Here is a 27,140-nt window from a genome sequence, read left to right on the forward strand (position 1 = left end):
GACTTTCTATCTATATTTATAGGGAGGAAGAATGGAAAATCAGACTGTTAATCTGACTAAAGCCCAACAAGATGCACAGGTAAGACTTCCAATCTATGTTTATAGGGAGGAAGAATGGAAAATCAGACTGTTAATCTGACTCAAGCCCAACAAGATGCACAGGTAAGACTTTCTATATATGTTTATAGGGAGGAAGAATGGAAAATCAGAATGTTGATCCGACTAAAGCCCAACAAGATGCACAGGTAAGACTTCCAATCTATGTTTATAGGGAGGAAGAATGGAAAATCAGACTGTTAATCTGACTCAGGCCCAACAAGATGCACAGGTAAGACTTTCTATATATGTTTTTAGGGAGGAAGAATGGAAAATCAGAATGTTGATCCGACTAAAGCCCAACAAGATGCACAGGTAAGTAGATGTCTATTAAGGCTATCATTTTTTCTCAGAAAATTAAATGTAAGATTAGATGTTCAACTTTTGATAGAAAATTGATAAAGCCAGTCCTACTTCTGTCCCCAAGAAGCCTTAAAAAATGATGTTGGATAGAATATGAACTAATTATCTGCATCATTAAGGAAAACACCATATTTTCTTATTCAACTGTCGCCTATTACTTTAATTTGTTTGTTTATAAATACCACATGTTTTGTATTAATGAATTGATACATTAATAGTATTCAATGATAGATGTAAAATATATTTTGTGTACTTAATATAAGAGGAATAAAAGAAACGATTTCATTTTAAGGTGTTTTAGGAACGCATCACATAGTATAGCATTGAATTGAATAAATAAAAAAATTGTGAAACTGAAAAAACTACAATGTCTATGTATAACTAATTTCAAGATTGGATTGATTTATATATTATCTGTATGTAATAGTTGTAGTATTTTAAGATTTTAGTTCTTTTTAAAAATTCCTTCTTATTTTTATGCCACTGCAGTAGGCAACAGGGGCCTTAAGTGTTACCAGTGTTCTCCCCAGGATTTTTGGATAGCACCAGGGTAACGCGTGTCAAAATGATTTGTACAATATGTTGTGTCGCGTTGCATCGCCTTTTTTTTTCTTGTTAGTTTTTGTGTCATTACCTTTTTGTCTTTGTTTTGTTTACTGTGTTATGTAGACTTTGGGTCAAAAAAATTACTGGTAAAAAAAGAAGTAAATCAATAAACAGTTTGTATACTTTAATTTCTTTTAAGAATAAATAAAAGAAAGCACTATTAGTCTTTAAACTTAAGTCACTTTTTATATTTTGATCAAGCCAATTTGTCCTAATACTTGTAGTTACACAACACATTCCCCATTTTTGTTAGATTACACCATAACAATTAAATTTAAACAAGATTAAATTTTAATGCAGAACCTCTAGTAAATTAAAAACTATTTTCCATAGCTTAAGACATGATTCTTTTAAACAACAATACAATTATTATTAGAATCATTATTGTGTTACTTGGTAGACAGATAATAGAAGTAAATTTTAATCATCTATCTGTACACCCATATTTCATATCAAGCTGAGTTCCAATCAGTGTCTTAAGACTGGGACTTCTTTAAATCAAGTCAGTACACAATTGGAAAATACTACCTATTTATTATAATATGTCTGTGCATTAATAAAAGTATGATTATCAAAAATAATTTGCAATATATTTTTGTTGGTATGTTGAAAGAAAGTTTTTATCCTTAAGCTAACATTCTTATATAATTTTGCATTCAATTTGTACTTTATTTCTATTTTCAGTGATAGATAATATTTTTGGAGCACTAATTTGTAATAAGCTAAATCAGGGGAAGTAACTCCAACACGTTTAAAATACGCAAATTATTTATAACCAAAGGCTGGAGTAATAGAGTTAATTAACAAATGTCTGCTTGTCCCTCACAAGTCTGATCATTAATTATGATCTCTTAATTAATTAAAACACAAAAGAATCATGTACATCGATTAAATCCAATCATCAAGGTTAACCTCAAAAGGTAAATCGATCACGTGGTGTAAACAACCTAGTTGTAAGAACTGGATTGAACTGGTTTGAACTGGTCAGTTTTCATCTGAAATTTTATACCCCACGGAAAAGGTTTAAGTCGTTTAAAACTTTACCGATTTACGATTTTTTTACCGAAAATTTTACCACCACGGAGAAAAATTATACATCGCGGCAAGAACGATACCACCACGGTAGAAAATTATACATCGCAGGCCCGCGGTCCTTTAAGGGCCTGGGGAGAACACTGGTTACCCTTGACTGTCTTTCTGTCCGTCCAATTTTCATTTCTGCACTTAACTTTAGTTTGCCTAATGCAAATTTTATGAAACTCGTACACAATGATAAGAACCACAACATGCAGACAGAGTTTGAATTTGGGTTGTGAGTCATTTACCGTTCTAGAGTAATGCCCCTTTTTAACTTTGAAAATTGGAAAGCTTAAGTGGGGGCATTCGTGTCCTCAGACACATTCTTCTTTTATTTACAATTTTATTTGTATGATTAAGTCATACCATTTACTTCATTTTCTGTCAAATCAAAGGTTTTCATCAGCATGGTCTTGAATGATTTAAATTATCAATGCCAATCAAATATTTTTGGCAGGAGTTAGGCCCTTGGAAATAGAAATATTCCGGACAATTGCATTGCAAATAATATTATGCCTTCATTTATCGTAGGATATTTAAGAAAAAGATTTAAAAGAAAACCTCCCAAAAATTTATTGGACAGAACATTGGAACAGTGTTCTTTTATTCCTTTTTTAATAGACTTAGTATATAATTTGCTAGATATGCCATCAGAAAGAAGGAAATTAATACCTTTTAAAACCTTTAACCTGGAGGATCACAGATGTATATCCACTGATAATAACATTACATATATATAAGTGTCATATCTAAAGGGTTCTTGTGGTTCAGGATCCCCACTGATAATAACATTACATATATATAAGTGTCATATCTATAGGGTTCTTGTGGTTCAGGATCCCCACTGATAATAACATTACATATATATAAGTGTCATATCTATAGGGTTCTTGTGGTTCAGGATCCCCACTGATAATAACATTACATATATATAAGTGTCATATCTATAGGGTTCTTGTGGTTCATGATCCCCACTGATAATATCATTTTATATATAAGTGTCATATCTATAGGGCTCTTGTGGTTCAGGATCCCCACTGATAATATCATTTCATATATTAGTGTCATATCTATAGGGCTCTTGTGGTTCAGGATCCCCACTGATAATAACATTACATATATAAGTGTCATATCTATAGGGCTCTTGTGGTTCAGGATCCCCACTGATAATAACATTACATATATATAAGTGTCATATCTATAGGGCTCTTGTGGTTCAGGATCCCCACTGATAATAACATTACATATATATAAGTGTCATATCTATAGGGTTCTTGTGGTTCAGGATCCCCACTGATAATAACATTACATATATAAGTGTCATATCTATAGGGTTCTTGTGGTTCAGGATCCCCACTGATAATAACATTACATATATAAGTGTCACATCTGTAGGGTTCTTGTGGTTCAGGATCCCCACTGATAATAACATTACATATATATAAGTGTCATATCTGTAGGGTTCTTGTGGTTCAGGATCCCCACTGATAATAACATTACATATATAAGTGTCATATCTATAGGGTTCTTGTGGTTCAGGATCCTCATATGATTCTCACTCCCACTGTTCAAAAGTCGGAGAGTTTCTGCTGTTGATGTTAGTCGATACTTTTAGGCTTCCTGTAGTGTATAAGGAGTATTGGTTATATTTTTGTGTTATAGATATAAGAAGATGTGGTATGAGTGCAAATGAGACAACTCTCCATCCAAGTCAAAATTTATAAAAGTAAACCATTATAGGTCACAGTACTGTCTTCAACACGGAGCCTTGGCTCACACCAAACAGTAAGCTATAAAGGGCCCCCAAAATTACTAGTGTAAAACCATTCAAACGGGAAAACCAATGGTCTAATCTAAATAAAAAACGAGAAATGAGAAACACTTATGAACCACATCAACAAACGACAACTACTGAACATCAGATTTCTGACTTGGGACAGGTGCAAATGTATGTATATTCTGTGGATAATTGAAAAAAGCCATCTTGAAATTAATTGATATTTTCTGATTATTTCAGAGATTACTACAAGCAGGAGAGAAGAAACTTGGGACAGATGAGTCAACATTTAATGCCATCATGGCTTCTCAGAGTTATGAACAACTACGTGCTGTGTTTGATGCTTATCACAAAATGGCCGGCAAAGACATAGAACAATCCATTAAAAGTGAAATGTCAGGCAACCTTGAAATAGGAATGTTAGCTATAGGTAAGTGACTTGTGTGTCAGGCAACCTTGAAATAGGAATGTCAGCTATAGGTAAGTGACTTGTGTGTCAGGCAACCTTGAAATAGGAATGTTAGCTATAGGTAAGTGACTTGTGTGTCAGGCAACCTTGAAATAGGAATGTTAGCTATAGGTAATATATATATATATCACTGGGCTAAGAAATTTGAATGATAGCTATAGTTGATTTACTTGTATGTAAGGCAACATAGAAATTTGAATGTTAGCTATCGGTATGTTACTTATATGCCAGGCAACTTTAAAATCTGAATGTTAAAAAAGGTGAGTTACTTGTACAGAATGCAACTTAGAAATCAATCTTAGCTATAGGTTAGTTAATTGTGGTACTGGTTGTTGTAAAAAAATGTGTTTACAAAACAAATGATAAACATGTAGAAACAACAATGAATGTTATTTAAACAATTTATTTATTATTGTTAAAATTAATGATTATTACTGGCATGACTGGGATATTCAGAAAATTTTGTGCATTTATTATCGTGATTGTTGAACAATGAACAAAAATGTGAGGTTAATGATTGGCAATTTAGAAAATGTTGCTTGCAAATAATTTTATGTGAGGTATATAACAGAGAGACAGCATCCCAACAACACAAAGAATTAAATGTAAAGTGATTTAGAGGACTACATAAGGTCTTCAACAATAGACAGATTGCTATACCATATGTTAAGTCTATTTCAGTTGTAAATGAATTAAACTGTCAAAAGATATGCCATCAAAACCAAATTCTTCAAATAACAATAACACCAAGATATAACAATTATAACTATAAAGTTCAAATAACGATAACACCAAGATATAACAATTATAACTATAAAGTTCAAATAACGATAACACCAAGATATAACAATTATAACTATAAAGTTCAAATAACGATAACACCAAGATATAACAATTATAACTATAAAGTTCAAATAACGATAACACCAAGATATAACATAACTATAAAGTTCAAATAACGATACCACCAAGATATAACAATTATAACTATAAAGTTCAAATAACGATAACACCAAGATATAACAATTATAACTATAAAGTTCAAATAACGATAACACCAAGATATAACAATTATAACTATAAAGTTCAAATAACGATAACACCAAGATATAACAATTATAACTATAAAGTTCAAATAACGATACCACCAAGATATAACAATTATAACTATAAAGTTCAAATAAAGATACCACCAAGATATAACAATTATAACTATAAAGTTCAAATAACGATACCACCAAGATATAACAATTATAACTATAAAGTTCAAATAACGATAACACCAAGATATAACAATTATAACTATAAAATTCAAATAACGATACCACCAAGATATAACAATTATAACTATAAAGTTCAAATAACGATAACACAGATGTAACAATTATAACTATAAAGTTCCAATAACGATACCACCAAGATATAACAATTATAACTATAAAGTTCAAATAACGATACCACCAAGATGTAACAATTATAACTATAAAGTTCAAATAACGATACCACCAAGATGTAACAATTATAACTATAAAGTTCAAATAACGATACCACAAAGATATAACAATTATAACTATAAAGTTCAAATAACGATAACACCAAGATGTAACAATTATAACTATAAAGTTCAAATAACGATACCACCAAGATATAACAATTATAACTATAAAGTTCAAATAACGATACCACCAAGATATAACAGTTATAACTATAAAGTTCAAATAACGATACCACAAAGATATAACAGTTATAACTATAAAGTTCAAATAACGATACCACAAAGATATAACAATTATAACTATAAAGATCAAATAACGATACCACGAAGATATAACAATTATAACTATAAAGTTCAAATAAAAGTTTCAATGTCATTAATTTAAATGTTATTTGTTTTTCTTCAGTGAGAGTCGTCAAAAACAGACCAGCTTATTTTGCTCAGAAGCTTTATCACTCTATGAAGGTACAGTACTTATCAAACAGTATTTTCATTATAGTGTGTTTTGAATATGATGTTAAAGTGCATGGTTTTGAAGGAGAAAAAAGGGTGTGAATAGTGTTACTACTTTTCCTCACAATGACTGGTAGAATGTGTTGGCCATCTGTTGTCATTTATTGTCTCAAGAATATTTGGTATATCAGTTTATTGTATGGAATAAAGACCGACATTTCATGTAGACCCTATGTTCAAGCTCATTTATCAGATAATTGTTTTTGTATCAAGTTTCACATTTAATGTCCATGACTTGTCAACAATATTTGGAATTTGTATTCATTATAAGAAGTACATGCCTTTCTGATCCTTTATCACATTATGTGCCCTTGATCTCGAATTTTTTAATAATGTCTGTTTTTCCGTATGCATGACAGGGGAAAAATATTCGTTTTGTTAATTCATTTTATCCTGACCTCAATTTCATTCTCCAGTGGTCATATTTTTAGTCCCCTACCGACAAAGTCAAAGGGGACTTTAGGTTTGCACTCTGTCCGTCTGTCTGTCTGTCTTGTCTGTCTGTCTGTCTGTCTGTCACTGTCAGTCCAGCAAATCAGTTTTCCACACTTTTTTTCTTCATGCTTAAAGATATTGATTTGATATTTGGCGTATTGTTTACTCATGACAAGTTACAGATCAAGTTCTAATTTTGTTTCAGTCTGATGATTTTGTGCAAAGTTATGGTCCTTGGACTTAGAAAATTCACTCAATCAATTTTCCACATTTTTTATTGTCATCCTTGAAGGTATTGACTTTATATTTGTTATATAGTTTACACCATGACAAGTTATAGATCAAGGTAGCATTTTGTTCCAGTACAACGAATTTTTAACCAGTAGGGGACTATGCATTGCCAGGCAATACTCACAGAATGCTTGTTTAAATAAGTTTTGTTTTGAGAAACTGTATATGTTTAACAATTCGTATTAAAGTTATTAATACATGTACATCTAGATAGATACTAAACTGATTTTGTTAATTGTGTTAAAAAGGGGGGACTAACAATAGAACAGAGAAGGTATGAAAAGGGGCACTATCTGGTCCCTGAAAATATATAAAAATTCTGGTAATTTCATCGATAAGTGAATAGGCTGATACATATTTGATGCTTTAGTGAAGAAAGGTCTTGATGTCTCAATGATATTGTGAAAATGTGGACATTCACACATTAACTTATTAGGGACATTTTACTAGATATTATCTGCACTTTACCGTAAAAAATATTTTTAACAAACTTTACAATCTTTGAATTAGCCATCATGAAGCAAAATATATTTGGGTAAGGCTTCTTTAGACAACTCAAGCAAGAAAATCAAAAGCATCATGACTAGCCCACAGAAAAAAGATGTATACAGACACAATCCTGAGACTATATAGATTAGACCGTTGGTTTTTCCTGTTTTTATTGTTTTACACTAAGTTTTTTGGAGCCCTTTATAGCTTGCTGTTCGGTGTGAGCCAAGGCTCTGTGTTGAAGGCCATACTTTGACCTTTTTTACACATTGTGACTCGGATGGATAGTTGTCTCATTGGCACTCATACCACATCTTATTATTTATATGTACAAGCCATATGGAGAGTATGAGTTTAAATGCTATGCGAATTATCATATAGGAACAAAGGTAGTTCTTTAATTTTTTTTGTGTTAGAATGATATGAAATTTTTAGACTCTTGATCCCATGTTAACATTATTTATCGCTATAGTTAAGTCTTCCAAACGAAGTTTGGGAAGACTTATTGTTTTTGCTCAGTTCTTATTATTATTATTATTATTCTTCCTCTTCCTCTTCCTCTTCCGCCGCTTTTAAATTTGAACTTGTCCGCACCCGTTCTCCAAAACCGCTTGTCAGATTAACTTAGGGTTTCACAATATGTTAGACTAACATGTCTAGTGGTGCAATCAGGGTTTTGTTTGTGCAATGGGGTTTATAAAGGGGTACTTTGAGGGGCAAAAAGAAAAAAGGGATTTACTATAGAACCCTATTGGTTTTTTATTTTTAAAGTTTTCAAAGATTATAAATTGAAAACCGTTTGTGATAGACACAATCTTTTTAATTGAAAATGTTCTAAATGATAAAACCCATTAAATGAAATACAGGGTTAGTCCCCAGGGGTCATCCCCACCCCCTGCCATTTAAGAAAGTTCTAATACCTTGTAAGTGGTCAAGATCCCCACCCCTAAACCATATATATTCTGGTTTGTCATGCTAAGATGGTTTGAATGATATACAGGGTTAGTCCCCAGGGGTCATCCCGACCCCCTGCCATTTGAGAAAGTTCTAATATCTTGTAAATGGTCGAGATCCCCACCCCTAAACCATATATATTCTGGTTTGTTATGCTAAGATGGTTTGAATGATATACAGGATTAGTCCCCAGGGGTCATCCCGACCCCCTGCTATTTGAGAAAGTTCTAATATCTTGTAAGTGGTCAAGATCCCCACCCCTAAACCATATATATTCTGGTTTGTCATGCTAAGATGGTTTGAATTATATACAGGGTTAGTCCCAGGGGTCATCCCGACCCCCTGCCATTTGAGAAAGTTCTAATATCTTGTAAATTGTCGAGATCCCCACCCCTAAACCATATATATATTCTGGTTTGTCATGCTAAGATGGTTTGATTGATATACAGGGTTAGTCCCCAGGGGTCATCCCGACCCCCTGCCATTTGAGAAAGTTCTAATATCTTGTAAATGGTCGAGATCCCCACCCCTAAACCATATATATTCTGGTTTGTCATAATAAAGCAAATCAAATGAAATACAGGGTTAGTCCCCAGGGGTCACCCCCACCCCATGCCATTTAAGAAAGTTCTAATATCTTGTAAGTGGTCAAGATCCCCACCCCTAAATCATATATATTCTGGTTTGTCATGCTAAGATGGTTTGAATGATATACAGGGTTAGTCCCCAGGGGTCATCCCGACCCCCTGCCATTTGAGAAAGTTCTAATATCTTGTAAATGGTCGAGATCCCCACCCCTAAACCATATATATTCTGGTTTGTCATAATAAAGCAAATCAAATGAAATACAGGGTTAGTCCCCAGGGGTCACCCCCACCCCATGCCATTTAAGAAAGTTCTAATATCTTGTAAGTGGTCAAGATCCCCACCCCTAAACCATATATATTCTGGTTTGTCATGCTAAGATGGTTTGAATGATATACAGGGTTAGTCCCCAGGGGTCATCCCGACCCCCTGCCATTTGAGAAAGTTCTAATATCTTGTAAATGGTTGAGATCCCCACCCCTAAACCATATATATTCTGGTTTGTCATGCCAAGATGATTTGAATGATATACAGGGTTAGTCCCCAGGCATCACTAATGCATATAACTTTACTGGACCAAACCAATTTTCACTGGACTTTGCCCAATGTCAGGCGACCCTGGGAATTACGAATTATGGGAGCTTCGTTTGGGAGACTTCGTAACAGCATCCTGTTACAATCATTTCTTGTTTTTAATAGTTTTGGTGATTCCTGTTATCCTATATAGATATAAGAAGATGTGGTATGAGTGCCAATGAGAAAACTCTCCATCCAAGTCAAAATTTATAAAAGTAAACCATTATAGGTCAAAGTACAGTCTTCAACACGGAGCCTTGGCTCACACCGAACAGCAAGCTATAAAGGGCCCCAAAAGTTACTAGTGTAAAACCATTCAAACAGGAAAACCAACGGTCTAATCTATATAATCAGATTTCTGACTTAGGACAGGTGCAAACAATTGCAGCGGGTTTAAACATTTTAATTGTACCAAACCTTCACCCTTATCTGAAACAATAGTGTAACATCACAACATAGAAAGACCTACTATAAAATATCAATTGAAATGGCTTAACTATGTATGTTTTATGCTCTATCAGTATTACCCCTTATATCATTGTTATTCTATGTATGCATTATGCTCTATCAGTATTGCCCCTTATATCATTGTTATCCTATGTATGTATTATGCTCTATCAGTATTGCCCCTTATATCATTGTTATACGACCGCAAAAAAATTTTGAGGTCGTATATTGGTATGACGTTGGCGTCGTCGTCGTTGTCGTCGTCGTCGTCGTCGTAGTCGTCGTCGTCGTCCGGCGTCGTCGTCGTCGTCCGGCGTCGTCGTCCGAATACACAATGGTTTTCGCACTCTAACTTTAGTTTAAGTGAATGGATCTCTATGAAATTTTACCATAAGGTTCAATACCACAATAGGAAGGTGGGGATTGATTTTGGGGGTTATGGTACCAACAGTTAAGGAATTAGGGGCCAAAAAGGGGCCGAAAATAAGCATTTTTGTAACTTCCAGACATAACTTGTGTGTTAGCATATGGATCTCTTTGACATTGTACCACAAGATTCCATATCACAAAGGGTCAATGCTGGGATAGATTTTGGGGTTAATTGCCAAAAGGGGGCAAAAAACAAGCATTTTTCTAGTTTCATGACAATAACTTGTGTGTAAGTGTATGGATCTTTCTGAAATTTTACTACAAGGTTCCATTTCACAAAGGGAAAGCTGGAATTGAGTGTTGTGGTAATTGCCCAAAACGTTTAGTAATAAGGGGCCTAAAAGGGGGTTTAAAATAAGCATTTTTTAGTTTCTAGACAATAACTTGTGTTCAAGTGTATGGATCTCTCTAAAATTGTATTACAAGGTACCATACCACAAAGGCAAGGCTGTTATTGAGCTTGGTTTGGGAGGAAAGGGGGGTGGGGGTGATGAATCATAAGGGGGGCGGGGGTAAAAAAAGGGGTAATTTTTTTTTTTCCTTTTTTTTTTGTTTAAAATTTACATTTTAAGTTAGTTATTTTTTATCACGAAGAGAAAGTAGGAATTGAGTTTTGGGGTTAATTGCTCAAACATTTATGAATAAGGGGCCAAATATTGGTCGAAAATAAGGATTTTTTTAGTTTGCAACAAAAACTTGTGTTCAAGTGTATGGATCTCTGTGAAATTGTATTGCAATGTACCATACCACAAATTGAAGGTTGTGATTGAGGTGGGGGATGATGAATCAAAAGGGGGTTGAAAAAATGTGTGGGGGGTAGGATTTTTTTTTTCCTTTTTTTTTTCTTTAAAATTTTCCATTTAAAGATGGTTGTTTCAGATTTATATATGAAAGAAAATAATAATGATACGGTTATATATCATGAGGAATTGAAATTTAAAATTATGTATATTGGAAATTTAGGTTACATTGGAAAGTAATAATTGGCTTTGGGGGGGGGGGGGGGGGGGTTATGGCTCTAATGTTTAAGGAATAAGGGGAAAAAGGTTAAAAAACAAGGGTTTCCATTTTAATAGACAAATAATTGAGTAAAGAACATTATTTAAAAGCAGTGTAAGGTTGGTAATTCAAACTCATTTAAATATCTCATCTACACTGCTTTTAAATTATGTAAATTGGAAATTTGCCAATAACTTTATTGTTAATAAATGCATTGGAAATTTGCCAACAATTTTAGTGTAATAAACTTCATTGGAAATTTGCCAATATAAAATTTTGCTGATGAAGGTTTTTTGTTTACCTTTAGCCTTGACTATGAAGTCATTTTCTATTTTTATAGCCTTATGATGTAGTTGAATTATTTAATACTTTTATGATGTGTTTAAATGGGGTTTTATCATGTTTATGGTTGCAAATTTATTATTTTAGTATAATAAACTCCATTTAAAACTTGCCAATAAAAAAAATTTTTGTTTATTTTTAGCTATGATTATGATGTCATTTTCTATTTTACTTTTATGGTTGCAAAGAAATTTTTATTTTTAGATATTACTGTTAAATAATGCTGATTAAGGTTTTTGCTATGTTTAGCCATGACTATGATGTCATTTTCTATTTTAATATCTGTTATGATGTATTTAAATGGGCTTTTATGGTTACAAAGGAATTTTATTTTTAGATATTACTATAAAATGTTGCTGATGCTGATTAAGGATTTTGTTTATTTTTAGCCATGACTATGATGTCATTTTCTATTTTAATACCTTTATGATGTAATTTCCATTTTTAGATATTACTGTTAAATGATGCTGATTAAGGGTTTTTTGCTATGTTTAGCCATGACTATGATGTCATTTTCTATTTTAATATCTTTATGATGTATTTAAATGGGCTTTTATGGTTACAAAGGAATTTTATTTTTAGATATTACTTTAAATGTTGCTGATTAAGGATTTTTGTTTATTTTTAGCCATGACTATGATGTCACTTTCTATTTTAATACCTTTATGATGTATTTAAATGGGCTCCCATGTATTTAGATTTTTGATTATTTATACATGTTACCAAATTGGTCCACATTGAACAAAAACGGTCCAAATTTCAACTTTATTACATTACATCAAACATTGAATTCTACATATTCTTTGATATATTGAAATTAACAAACTATTTAGTTTATGGATATTCCACCATAATAGGTAAATTAAATTTTTTCCAGTTCTTACACCACATTCATCCTGTGTCAGAAACCTATGCTGTGTCAAATATTTAATGACAATCCAAAGTCATACCTGTATCAAGCTTGAATTTTGTGTCCATACTTGCCCCAACTGTTCAGGGTTCGACCTCTGCGGTCGTATCAAGCTGCGCCCCAGCGAAGCATTTTATTACCCTATGTATGTATTATGCTCTATCAGTATTGCCCCTTATATCATTGTTATCCTATGTATGTATTATGCTCTATCAGTATTGCCCCTTATATCATTGTTATCCTATGTATGTATTATGCTCTATCAGTATTGCCCCTTATATCACTGTTATCCTATGTATGTATTATGCTCTATCAGTATTGCCCCTTATATCTGCACAAAGTGGCTTTCATTTCTTTTTAAATGCATACAAAAAAAGTTGACATTGAATATTAATAAGATGTTTTATATGTTACAGGGACTTGGAACAGACGATCGTACGTTGATTCGTATTGTTGTTACTCGAGCTGAAGTTGACATGGTGCAAATCAAACAAGAGTTCCAAAGACTCTATGGCAAATCTTTAGATACATTTATTAGGGTGAGTTGTAGTTCATGCAATGGTTCCAATAAGATAAGGGTGACAATAAAACTTTAGACTGAATAATTGAGAATGGAATGTAAATCTTTAAAACAGTTTATATGAATTGATCTGTATTGTTTTAACATATTTATGGGGGGTTTCCCTCATGAGAACAGCTATTTACTTGCATGGATTGTCCATATTTTGGGCGATACGGATTTTGCCATGAGGGCTGATAATGTCCCATGTGATTGTATGGGAAGCCCATATTGTCCCTGGTAATTTAACCTGGACAGCAATATGACGTAGGCAAATCAGTGATTATTACATACGCCAAACCCATTGTTTTTGTAACAAATATGTGATAATTATTGTAATTATAAAATTGTTCTATGCTTAAAAGTCTTCACTAGAGTCATTGTTATCTGGACTGTACATCATTGTCATCTCCTATTTGGTCTATACTTGAACATCTTATCTAGACTTTACATAACTGTTATCTCCCTTTATTTCAGGGTGATACATCCGGATGTTATAAAATTATTCTATGTTCCCTGATAGGAGCATCTAAATAGGGAGTAAATGATTTTACTTATAGATTAGTTGTCTTTGTTCTATAAATCCCCACAATTCAAAGAGTGAATAAAATAAGAAATTAATTTTATGATATGAAGCTTATCAGTATATCTGTTTGTTTTAATTGTAATGTTGCTGCCTTCAGTTAAATGCTTTACATATTGATTTGTTTACAATATTGTTCATATCAATCTGATTAAAAAATACATATCCTCTGTCCTTTCTCCTCTTACAAGAATCTGACAACTCTCCATTCTACTTTCTGTTTTAAAATAATTTTTGGATCCCCTAGTTTTTTTGTAATGATACACAACTTTCAAAATTTGAAATCGGAAATTTATTGGCTTATTTAATATTTTTCAAAACAGAAAGTTGAACAAAGCCTTGTCAGATCCTTGTAAGTAGAGTCTGGACACACAATCTGTATTCTAATCAGATTGTATTCATATTTGGATAACTGCATTTCAAAATAGTTTTTTTGGATCATGCATTTTAAAAGTTTATTTGGATCATGCATTTTAAAAGTGTATTTGGATCATGCATTTTAAAAGTTTATTTGTATCATTGCATTTCAATCTTGTTTATTTTGAATCATGGCATTTACAAAATTGTTCATTTTTGGATAATTGCATTTCATTCTTGTGTTTATTTGAGCGGTTGCATTATAATATTGCTCATATTTTGTTCACAATATTTGGATTAATGTATTACAATATTTAGTACAACTTGTGGATTATTTCACGAGGATATTTCTCCTATTATTACATTGCACTATAACACTGTTAGGCATTCATTACATTTTGTGGGTAACTTCACTTCCTGTTAAAAGGGTTGGTTGGTATTTTTTATGCTATTTTATGGATACTTGCCAATTTCATTATAAAAAAAAAATCGAAATTTTTTATCACATTGAGTTCTTTGTTTAAAGGTTACATATACACATAACTGAATGTAGTTAGTTCATCTTAAAAAGTAACAATTATAGTAGAGTTCATGTATAATCATTGTGGAGTTATTCTATCTATATATATAGATTCTACCACTGCATCGAGTGTGATACGATATTTATCCACTCGAGACAGTTCAATTTTCAAATTTAAAACGCGAGGCTCGCCGAGCGTTTTAAATATTTAAAATTTAACTGTGGAGAGTGGATAAATATGGTATTACACGAGATTTGGTGGTGGAATCTGTTTCTCTAATGATTTTCAAACAATACGCAGGCAAATTTATTCCTTCTTTTCGAATGATCTGCAAAAAGATGTGTTCTTTCTATGTGACGTCATCAGGCATGGTCGCCTTTTTTCATGCCGTCACAATAGGAAACTCAGAGGAAAGCAAGAAAATTCGACGTCATAATAGGATTTTAACCAATGAAGAACTGAGATCAAACGAACCACACGTTGATTAAATTTTTTTTATACAATGGGTGCAGAAAGGGATAAATTGACGAAGAATTAGAGAAATATATATATTACATTTTATTTATTTTATTTATAAGTACATACCTTTACTATATTACCTCTATCACAACTATTAGATTTATAATATAGGATTTAAAAAAAAGTATTTTACTGAATTATTATAATCAGGTACATTTATGATTTAATTTTAAAACCAAATGCTTATAGCTATTAAGGAACCATACTTCAAACCAAAATATAACAGAGTAACGTGAACTTGACCTGAGGGAGTTGAATCTTTCAGTCTTGGTGAAATAATCCAACACAGTATTATACTTTTAGAATTGTGGGGAAGTGCATTTGTTTATGTTTATGTTCTATACTAACAAATTTGTCCAAAAAATCTTATAATGGAACTGGTCTCATGTTTTAAGTTTGTTGTTTAAATCTTTTGAAATTGAATTTTACATTTGTTATACATTTTGTACTATGAATTTTAAATTCTAAATTACTTCTGATAGAAAGGTTCTTTAAGTGTTTGTTACAAAGAAGTTTTTCATTTATAGTCAGTTGATTGTCAGATAAATTTTGCATGTATTTCCTGCAATTTAAGAACTCTCTGGGATCAGATGAGACCAGTTTCAAAAGATATTTAAAGTATTGTACTGGTATTTAAAGATTTGCAGGCATCCATTGACGATTAAATAGTCCTAAATTTAGATTACTGGCAATGTGCTAGTGGAGCCAGTAAACAGATATTTGAGACCATCAAATAAAAGATTGATACCCACAAATCTTCAAGTACAATACTGTTATCTCCATTCCATTATGTTCCAACGCAACTACAAGAAAACACTGCTAACTCATACATTCTAAGATCAGTCACATGATTTCCGTACTGGGTGCACAATTCACACAATCAATCTTATTATTGATGCGTTGAAATTCGTTGCCTTTTTCAAACTGAACATACTAAACAATGTTCCATTAGAATTGATAATTAAAATGTTCTTGTTACTGATTTCTGAATTTCAATAACTGTGTTTTAACATATGAATAAGAGGAGTTTTATTGAGTACATTATATAAGACAGTAATCTTACAACACAAGTTCATTAGAAACAGGCGCTGGCCTAAACTAAAACATCATAAAATCTGTCAGAGTGTAATAAATATATTGGACCAATTGATGATTCAGATCGTATCACATGATTTGGTTTTCTAGAAACAAATTATTCTTATTTCTAAATGTCTAATAACCAATTATAATTGAAGCCATTTTATTCCATGTTTTAAATAAACTGGCAAGAATTATTTTCCTCAATCATTGTCATTGTCAGTGATCAAATAAATAATATAATAGAGTTGATCAATTTGTTAATGTCACATGATATTTGTATTATAGGACACATCAGGTGACTACATATCAGTTTGTTAATGTCACATGATAATCACATGATATTTGTATTATAGGACACATCAGGTGACTACATCAGTTTGTTAATGTCACATGATAATCACATGATATTTGTATTATAGGAGGACACATCAGGTGACTATAAGAAGGTACTGATGGCTCTGGTAGCTCAGGGAGGATACTGATCAACAGACCGTGACATTTCTACTTTATAGTCGTCCTCTCATTCTACACCAGCATTTGTAATTTACAGTTTTTGGCAGCATTTCTTTACTTGATTTTTGTGGGGGAAAAAACATGTATAAATATAATCTGTTTGAACACTTTTCAATTTTATGTGTATTAGATTCTATGGTTTTATTCTTAGAAATTTGATGGTTTTCCTTTCATAACTTTTTATGGATTGTAAAATTACGGCAGGAGGGAACGGGGTTTATTTGTATCATTATACAACATCAACAAGAACCTTTATATGCAAATGTGCATAATATAACCAAATGGTTTTCTTGTATCAAGATTGTTCCTGTAGTCTCATCATCCTTTATAAACTAATTGTACTGCAAGAGTTATCTCCCATTGACATAGTTTGATGACATTTTATTAACAGTACTAGTCAGTATGTTTTTATGTGGTATACTTTTTTCATAGATATAAACAAATTAAGTTCCATGCTTAGGAAGAGAAATTTTAAAAACAAATGCATAATGTTTCTCAAATAAAATAATAAAGTATATTCTAGTGCTTAGTGTATGTGATGACAGAATAGTTTCTAAATGGTGTAAAGTGTTGCAATGTTTACATGTTGAACCTTTGACTCAAAATTTTGTCTTTCTCATTTTTACATGAATAAGAAAAGTTCTTGCAATTTGTTTTGATCTTTGTAGTTCATTCATTAAAATGTTATATACTTGAACCATTGATTCCAATCTCATAGTTCAAAGTATTGAAAATTTGATCAATAAGTTTTCAAATGGATTTATTTGTGAAATAATTATTTTGGCAGTAAAATCAAAGGTGAAGTGTCCTAAACAATTTTTCCCTTTAACATGCTGCACCCTTCTGATTTGTTCTCCCCCTTGGTCATTTGGACGTCTGCTACTGCCTGCATTTTCCTGTGAAATAACAGGTTAAAACTTTGGGAGTGAAATGAGATGAAAATCTATGCCAATAATGTTGTTAAAGATGAGTTTTTGTGCATGTTATAAAAGTTTTTTGTTAATTTGTGTGTTAAAAGTGCTTAATTTATGTGTATTAATCCTCTAGTAGATATGTTGTAGTGGTAATTATGCTTCAACTTACACTTTCTTATCAACATTATCTTTTTACAATGTTTTGTATTTACATTGATTTTTTTCTTTAATTTAGGAATGCTGAACTTAACTTTAATATAACTAATTTATATTTTATGAATCTTATCTTTTTAAATGTCATATACAACATTTATATTTAACCTTACCACAGTAAGAGCATAATAATTCCTGATTAGTAATAAATATTAAAAGGAGAATAATTTTGTGATGTAGTGGTACTATACATATTAAGAAAGATGCAGGGAAACTATTTTCTAAGCTTTTATTTAGATATAAAATTATTTAATAAAAAAATTCTAGAGCTGTTACAAAATCTCTATTGTTCCTTTTTCCTATTTGACATTTTCGAATTTCTAAATTTATTACCTCCCTTATATTCCAATATTGTTTTGACTGTTGTTCACTGGAGATGTGGTAATAGATTAGAATAATTTAAGTTGTGTTTATTTGAAGTTACAAATATGAATAATTATCTCCCTTGATCAAACTATTGATTTGCTAGATGTTGTTATTAAATGAAATATGCCCCCTAATTTAAATATTTGTGTTCATTAGAAATCATGGTTTCCTTTATATAGATGTATTTGTTACTGCTATATTATTTAAATACTTCAAATTTTATATTAAATAAATATTTCAAAAGTTGAATTTTATTTTATTGATACTATTTAATAATTTGGTACTGTGACACTTAAAAGTGGAGATGTTTTGACGAAAAGCATGTAGTAATTTGTCTTGTTTATTTTCCATTCTTCTTTTCTTCAATTTTTGATAAAGGTTTATTTCTGACATGTGGGCTTCTTGACCAAATTGAGTGAGTTGTTAGAAGGTACTGAATATAAAAAAGAGAAGACGTGATATTATTTCTAATACGACAACTATTTAACATTTACCAAATGATGTAGATATAAGCAACTATGGGTCACAGCAAGGCCCTAAACAATGAGTACATCCATATTATATAGTTAACATCTAGTTAAGTCCCAGCATGACAAAATGTAATACAATGGAAAAGAGAAATTCAAAGGCCTGATTTATGTTCAAACAATAAACAAATATGATAGACAGCAACCAACACCAGCCACTCAATTACAGGCTCATGACTTGGGAGTCTGAGTTGGTACAGGCACATACAGAATGTGGCAGGATAAGACATGATGAAGTTAAGATTTTTATCAGGATTTGATTTGCGTCTTTTGCAATAATTGGGTACAAAATGACCTTATTGACTTGTTTTGGTTGTTACATTCATAGGTAGGTCTTTGGTCAGATCATTGATTGGCTGTTGACGTTATACTCATTTTAGTTATTGTGTCTGGATTTTGATTTCAGTAAGTTCAATATGTATTTCTTCAGATATTTTCCCATAAGAAACTCAACAAACATTATTTCTAGTTTTTTTTTAAAACTTGGATGCACCAAAAATTTAAATCATTGAAATGTCTGGTTGTTTTTTATGTTGGGTTACTGATTGACATATACCTACATCTGTACATATCTATTAATATATCTAGAGTTCACTAGTCTACAGAGGAGGACATACATGATAACACACAAGTCCAATGTCTAGACCAATTTAGATATTATGAAAGGAGTCAATTCACCATTTCACAATCTATAGAACTCTGGGTTATTTCACATCAAGTGAAAATAATATAACATTATCGGTTGAGTTTGTATGGTTTTGAATTTTGTTAACCAACTACAACATCTTTTTATATGCTTTTGAAAACATTACCAATATAAAAGTAAGAAGATGTATGATTGCCAATGAGACAACTCTCCACAAGACACTAAATGAAGTTAACTGCTGCAGGTCATTGTATGGACTTCAATGAGAAAAACCCATACAGCAAAGTAAGCTGTTAAAGACCCCAAAATGAGAAATTTAAAATAATTCAGACGAGAAAACTGAGGGCCTGATTTATGTACAAAACAATAAAAGAAAAACAAATAAAAAATGCATAAGATTATTGAAAGGTGAACTTCAACTTCATCCAAAACTACCTTGTCTGACCAAAAACTTTTAACCTGAAGCGGGACAGACAGACGAACGGATGCACAGACTGAAAAACATAATGCCCATAACTGGGGCATAAAAACATTCATGAATTGTCTACTTATAAAAATAACAAGTTTATTTTACACAAAACTATAAACATATATTGGCAACAGAGATTTAAAGTGCTTTTTCATATCACTAAATTGTCTACAAATTTTTTTATTTGTTCCTCACTTTTTAGTCCTCGAATCTTACTAACAACTTGTCCATTCTTCATTCCAATTAGGGTTGGCATAACCTTGACCTGAAATTTTAAATAAGATTTATAACTAAATGTGGATATTTTTGGTGATTTTTATTGATTTCAATGCCTTATCTCTTTGCTTGGGTTTTAAAACTTGCACATCAACTGTGAATGAGTTCGCAATTTTACAAGTCATTAACCTGGGGATATTTCACATGAATTTATTTTATTTACCTTTTCAATTTTTCATTTTATGTCAAGCCTGCCCCACAAAGAAGTCATATATACCCCAGATTTACCCTGTACATATGTCTTACGTCAAAATTGGATGGCTGTTTACACCTACACAAAGAAGTCACATATATACCCCAGATTTACCCTGTACATATGTCTTGGCTATACTAGGATGGCTTTTTACACCTACACAAAGAAGTCACATATATACCCCAGATTTACCCTGTACATATGTCTTAGTCAAACTTGGGACTGTTGTTTAAATCTAAACAAAGAAGTCACATATATACCCCTGATTTACTCTGTACATATGTCTTAGTCAAACTTGGACGGCTGTTTACATCTAGACAAAGAAGTAATACATACCCCTGATTTACCCTGTACATATGTCTTAGTCAATCTTGGACGGCTGTTTACATCTAGACAAAGAAGTCATATATACCCCAGATTAACCTTGTACATATGTCTTAGTCAAACTTGGATGGCTGTTTACATCTAGACAAAGAAGTCATATATACCCCAGATTAACCCTGTACATATGTCTTAGTCAAACTTGGACGGCTGTTTACATCTAGACAAAGAAGTCATATATACCCCAGATTAACCCTGTACATATGTCTTAGTCAAACTTGGACAGCTGTTTACATCTAGACAAAGAAGTCATATATACCCCAGATTAACCCTGTACATATGTCTTAGTCAAACTTGGATGGCTGTTTACACCTACACGAAGAAGTCATATATACCCCAGATTAACCCTGTACATATGTCTTAGTCAAACTTGGATGGCTGTTTACACCTACACGAAGAAGTCATACATACCCCGGATTTACCCTGTACATATGTCTTAGCCAAAGTTCTGTGGCTGTCTACATCAACTTTAAAATAATTTATGGCTGTTCCATAGGAAACTATAATGTCTTCAAGCCTTGGTGCCATTACTGCACATGGAACACAAGTTCTAAAAATAACAAATATAACGTACTTATGTTGAATTTATTGAAATAGGACATGCAGGTATAACAATTGTACTAATTACTTTGTACTCTTACAATTGTATTTATTTCTCTGTTCTTACATAATAATTGGATAGATTACTTTGTACATGTACACTGTTACACACATACAAATATTGCACAGATAATTTTGAAAGAGAAAGGCAAAAGTTACTAAAGGGACATTCATGAATGAAACAAAAGCCAACATCACCATGGCATGAAACAAAAACCAACATCACCATGGCATGAAACAAAAACCAACATCACCATGGCATGAAACAAAAACCAACATCACCATGGCATGAAACAAAAACCAACATCACCATGGCATGAAACAAAAACCAACATCACCATGGCATGAAACAAAAACCAACATCACCATGGCATGAAACAAAAACCAACATCACCATGGCATGAAACAAAAGCCAACATCACCATGGCATGAAACAAAAGCCAACATCACCATGGCATGAAACAAAAGCCAACATCACCATGGCATGAAACAAAAACCAACATCACCATGGCATGAAACAAAAACCAACATCACCATGGCATGAAACAAAAGCCTATAGAGATCTAGAGACATACAAAATTTTACACAACACTACACAGTTGTTTTCCTTTCATTTAATGTGTTTGAGCTTTTGATTTTGTCATTTGATAAATGACTTTTCCGTATTGAGTTTTCCTTGGAGTTCGGTATTTTTTTTAATTTTCTTTTTACATAGAAAACTAATAACTGAGCAACACAAACACCACCAAAAACTTGTAGTAATCTCAGGTGTCCCAGAAGAGTAAGCAGATCCCTGTTCTTGTAAATCAACTGTTAGTTTGTACTTGTTTGCCAATTATACTGCTTTCTTTGTAGCTACCTGTATGTGACATTCTAATGATTACATTATACCTGAATGACACTATACTGATAACATTGTAGTTGTGTGACATTATACTGATTACATTGTACTTGTACAACATTATACTACTTTCATTGTACCTGTATGACACACTGATTACATTGTACCTGTATGACACACTGATTACATTGTACCTGTATGACACACTGATTACATTGTACCTGTATGACACACTGATTACATTGTACCTGTATGACATTATACTAATTACATTGTACTTGTGTGACATTGCAATGACTTCTTTGTACCTGTATAACATTATACTGATTACATTGTACTTGTATGACATGGAACTGGTTACATTGTACTTGTATGACATTGAACTGGTTACATTGTACTTGTGTGACATTATACTGATTGCATTTTACCTGCAAAACTTAATACTGATTACATTGTACTGGTATGACTTTATACTGATTACACTGTACTTGAATGACATTATGACATTATATTGATTACATTGTACTTGTATGACAATGTACTGGTAAGATTGTAGACTTGTGACTTTTCCTTTGTACTTTGTACCTATATGATATTGTTATGATTAGATGGTACAATTACTTTTGTTTTATATCAATTGACATTTGGCTTTTTTTTCTAAATCTTCTTATTCATTAATTAATTATTTTCTTTATTATATATTGATTTTTTAAAATACTATAGAAACATTTCTATCAGATTTTTCTCACAAATTCAAACACATAGGTTCCTGCAAGTTATATTTCTTGGAAAGTTATTATCGCCTCAAGAGTTATTATCTTTTTTCATTACATTTATATTTATTGTATTTTCCCTGACAAAATATCTCACCTTGTAAAGAAATAAACTACAACTGGTATTGGACTCTCTAAAACTTTCTTATCAAAATCACTCTCACTTTGTATAATAAATTGCTCAAAATTTGGTTCTGTGGATAAACATTGTAGAGATTGTCTTACAGTTGCTGGTAGATTTATTGATAGTAATGTTTGCTTCTGTACTAGTTTATGTGTCAGAAAATAACAGCTATATGACTTCTGTGACAATGTTTGTGTTGACCTAGAGAACTTCTGTGATAATGTTCTTGTTGAGAACTTTGACAAACAAGTGCCTGCTGTATTACGGGATACTTTCTGTCTTGATCCAATAACCATCCTCAAGTATGGTGAAATGAGATGTCCATATTGTAAGTAGATACGTGTTGAAATCTGTATTGTCATTTATTCTGGAAGAAAAAGAACAACTATTAATATTTGTTTAATGTAAAATTACATGTCTATTACCTGACTTTACAGATAGAGCATTCATTGTTGTGATTTTTATAAAATGGACAAAAATGTGACATTAAGTTATGGAAACAATCTACATACATTAAATTATTATGATGCAATCAGAACTAAAGCGCCAGTTTAATCAAAGTCGTATTACGTATCAATACTGTTGCATTTTCTACAACAATTGTTATGTATATGTATGGTCGAATGTGTTTTGTAGTTAAGTCGTGAGAGTTATGTCCCTTTGTATGATGCATATTTGTCATGTGATGTTATCTGTCTCTTTGGAATAAACGTGCTATGGCAATAGATGTGTTTTTGTTGCTCTTAAGCAATTATAAATTTAGCAGCATGGGGAGGCAAGTATATGTCCCCCCATGTACGTAATATGGTGGAGGACTTCAAAACGATCCCTTTAAGTATATTTTATGTGAGCTGTCCCAAAGATGAAGAATCAACTTTCTAATAGTCTAGACCACGAGGTTTTCCTCAACCAAAGAAAACTGGGAGTTTTTCGTCAACAAAACAAAACTGTAAAATTCAAAGAACTGTTTTTAAACTACATGTTTATTAATATCAAAAGTTTTTCGTAATTGTTTATTGTCATCTGATCTTTAATTTTTCATTTGAACTCGATCGAAATTTCTACACTAACAAACTTTTAACCACATTTGAGTAAGACATCAAGAAAACAGCTGTGTGTGTTTATGTGTGCTGATAACTGTAACCTGTGTTAATGTGACGTCCCGTCCTATCATCTTACTTCGTAATTGATGCTTTGTAATTAGACTTACTATCTTTAGGAACTAATTGGCTTGACCTATGTATTATATTTGCAATGTTCATAGCAGGGAAAATGTATAACAGTTTTGGACGATTAAGAAATTCTACTACAGAAATGGTAAATGTGAGATTTATCTCGTCGTACGCTACACAGTTACAAGGAAAAAACGGACTCTGAATTACAACTTAATTTTTTTATAAAACTTTTCTGAGGCATTTTTATAAATTTTCTGGTGTGTGTATATGTATTGTTTATACACCAAAATTTCTGAAAACAGTTGGCCTGATTGGACAGCGGATTGTCAGTAGCTATGGGATAATAGTCATAAATAAAACCTAGGTTGATATTTTCATTTCTGGAGCTTTTCATATGTTTCATCTTTATTTTATTTTGTGAGTGTGTAGTATGAGAGATTGAGAGAGGGAGAAATAGTCATATTTTCTTTTACTGACACATGCACATGTAACTTATGAAGTGTTTCGGTATATATATTGATGTAATATTTACCATTTTTAAGAGTTAAAGGTCTCTGATGAATATCTATCATTTTGTTGTATACAGCTACATTTATGACAAATTTCTAGTATTTTCCATTTAGTTGATTGAGTAAATGCATCAAATGCATATTTTTTTTAAGTTCTTGTAGATGAATGAACGTAATGCGTGCATAAGGTCCTAAGGGGGAGACTGAGATGCCAGACATTCGGATTTTCTGCATAGTTGATACTGGTGTATATGCAAATGGATACTAGATGTGAGAACTGGTCAGCAACCAATATTTCAGTTATTACAGATGTGTATTTACAAAGATTATTTTGAAACAGATTTTTTTAACACGGAAGTGATTATGTAGTTTGAATTTATATTGCATTTTCTCTTTACTTGAATTGTATATGGAAATAAACACATCCACAATTTTAATAAAATTTGGGAAATTTTCTTTTTCAGGGGCGGGATGTTATGTATATGTATGGTCGTATGTGTTTTGTAGTTAAATCGGAGAGCCGACAACCTTGCATCGGAAGTTGCGATGATTGTTGCCAAGTTTGGTTGGCCCAGTAAGGCAGTATTTTCAGATGATAAGATTTTTATAAAATTAACGGACGACGGACGCCAAGTGATAACAAAAGCTCACTTGGACCTTTGGGTCTGGTAAACTAAAAATTGATTATTAAATTGTTAGTTAACTCAGTTTAAGGTTATATATAAGAGACGTGTACATACTCACACAGTAAAAAAAACCAAGGGTATTATTTTTACATAAGGGTTAATATCTAGAACAAATATTGTAACCAATAAAATGATATTGGAAAACTCGTGTCGGCGTTCCGTGATTAAACCGTGCTGATGTAAGACTAAGAACATTTTATTTTGGTTGATTGATTGATTGATTGATTGATTGATTGATTGATTGGTGTTTGCTTTACGCCGCATGAGCACAAAAAGGCTATATTGCGGCGAGAGCTTATTCAAATGTTTTTACGATTTACAAATACAAATACAAATACAAATATTTTATTGGCACAAACTCATTAACAATAAATGGTTAAGACCTATTGCATACATATAATTATATTAATTGACATGGTAGAATGAAAAGTTACATGATAACATATCATTATAGAATGAAAAGTTACATATTGGTGATTCATATTAGTTCGCTATTTCTTATATTTAGACACTCTGATATGAAAGAGGAGGACAGTCTTAGTAATAATGCTGAGCTATTGTTAACCAATAGAGATATTTTATCATCAGTGGTAATGTTACGCTGTATTTTAAATATAACATTTATTTTATTTTCTAATATTTCTCGTTTTGAGGTAAATCTATTACATTGTAATAAGAAATGTTGTTCATCCTCAATTTCCCCATTTTTACAGACAGGACAGTAGTTTTAAAATGAGACAAAAGGTCCTTCAATAAACTATAATTCAAGTCTAAAGCAAATTCTTTATTTACAAATAAAATTCAAATACTAAGATATATAACGTGATAAAAATTAAAATCATTTTGAATTTATACAACATTTTTATATTTTATAATATATTCCAACTTCCTTCAAGAATGAAACAATATTTGTAATTGGGACACTATTAAATAAGGCAGTGGCTATTTTGCCGGCTCCGGCAAAATAGCGATTTACATAGAGTTTTGCTATTTTGCCGGTCTTAATTAAGATTAAAATAGAAGTAGAGAAATTAATAATAGAAAAAATATAGAAACATACACTTCAATAAGAACTCTCTATACAACTATATAGTCTTCTTTAAACATTTATACATAACGTGCATATTAAAATTGATATTCTTTACAGTCTCTAAAAACATGTCTTTTTAAAAAAATTTTAAAAAGTAAAATATTAAAATGATACTAGTACTTTTTTTCTTTAATAGGAGTTATAAAAAAAATTCTTTAAAAAAAATATATAATACACATAAGCAAAACATACGAACCCATATACAAAATCGACATTCTGATTAAAACTTTAAAAAAAATATCCTATTAGTTTTGAAACAAAAAGTAACACCCAACAACCCGTACCTGCTTTACAAGCGTTGCAAAACCAGTGCCTTGCTTTTTGGTGATTTTTTTTTAGTCTGGCCCCAGAAAGGTGCTGCCACTGCAGACA

At 31.8% G+C, this 27,140-nt stretch overlaps 2 protein-coding genes across 9 annotated transcripts in view; one reads left to right on the top strand and one right to left on the bottom strand.

Moving 5' to 3' along the window:
• LOC127699990 (annexin A4-like) overlaps positions 1 to 18,727 on the top strand; it is a 68,207-nt gene extending 49,480 nt beyond the window's left edge. For 2 of the 7 annotated variants that reach the window (XM_052203363.1, XM_052203368.1), the window contains 4 exons: positions 4,160 to 4,349; positions 6,290 to 6,348; positions 13,270 to 13,392; positions 16,892 to 18,727. In XM_052203363.1, the coding sequence (XP_052059323.1) occupies positions 4,160 to 4,349; positions 6,290 to 6,348; positions 13,270 to 13,392; positions 16,892 to 16,954 (435 nt within the window). In that variant the 3' untranslated portion in view covers positions 16,955 to 18,727. Of the gene's footprint in view, positions 1 to 22; positions 80 to 105; positions 163 to 188; positions 246 to 354; positions 412 to 4,159; positions 4,350 to 6,289; positions 6,349 to 13,269; positions 13,393 to 13,889; positions 13,953 to 16,891 lie in introns of all 7 variants that reach the window. The other 5 variants (XM_052203362.1, XM_052203366.1, XM_052203361.1 and 2 more) reach the window with 5 other exon arrangements.
• A 1,472-nt stretch (positions 18,728 to 20,199) lies between these two features.
• On the bottom strand, positions 20,200 to 25,780 carry LOC127699991 (thioredoxin, mitochondrial-like). 2 transcript variants are annotated; one of them, XM_052203370.1, is made up of 4 exons: positions 25,733 to 25,780; positions 23,282 to 23,675; positions 21,382 to 21,520; positions 20,200 to 20,385 (listed from the first exon to the last, which is right to left on the bottom strand). In XM_052203370.1, the coding sequence occupies exons 2-4, from the start codon at positions 23,668 to 23,670 to the stop codon at positions 20,272 to 20,274; spliced, it is 642 nt and encodes a 213-aa protein (XP_052059330.1). In that variant the 5' UTR covers positions 23,671 to 23,675; positions 25,733 to 25,780; the 3' UTR covers positions 20,200 to 20,271. The 2 variants fall into 2 exon arrangements, with proteins under 2 accessions (XP_052059330.1, XP_052059329.1); XM_052203369.1 differs by having other exon boundaries at positions 25,737 to 25,774.
• Positions 25,781 to 27,140: the final 1,360 nt, after the last annotated feature.

The sequence above is a fragment of the Mytilus californianus genome, unplaced genomic scaffold, assembly GCF_021869535.1.
Source record: "Mytilus californianus isolate M0D057914Y unplaced genomic scaffold, xbMytCali1.0.p SCAF_46, whole genome shotgun sequence".
Classification (NCBI taxonomy): domain Eukaryota; kingdom Metazoa; phylum Mollusca; class Bivalvia; order Mytilida; family Mytilidae; genus Mytilus; species Mytilus californianus.

What these genes read in the sequence shown, in the direction of transcription:
- LOC127699991 (XM_052203370.1), bottom strand. Translation starts at nt 23,670, where the DNA reads ATGACAATACAGATTTCAACACGTATCTACTTACAATATGGACATCTC. An exon ending in GTAGTTTATTTCTTTACAAG is followed by an intron (nt 21,521 to 23,281) that starts GTGAGATATTTT and finishes TGTTATTTTTAG; the next exon opens with AACTTGTGTTCCATGTGCAG. An exon ending in ATGTACAGGGTAAATCCGGG is followed by an intron (nt 20,386 to 21,381) that starts GTATGTATGACT and finishes TTAAAATTTCAG; the next exon opens with GTCAAGGTTATGCCAACCCT.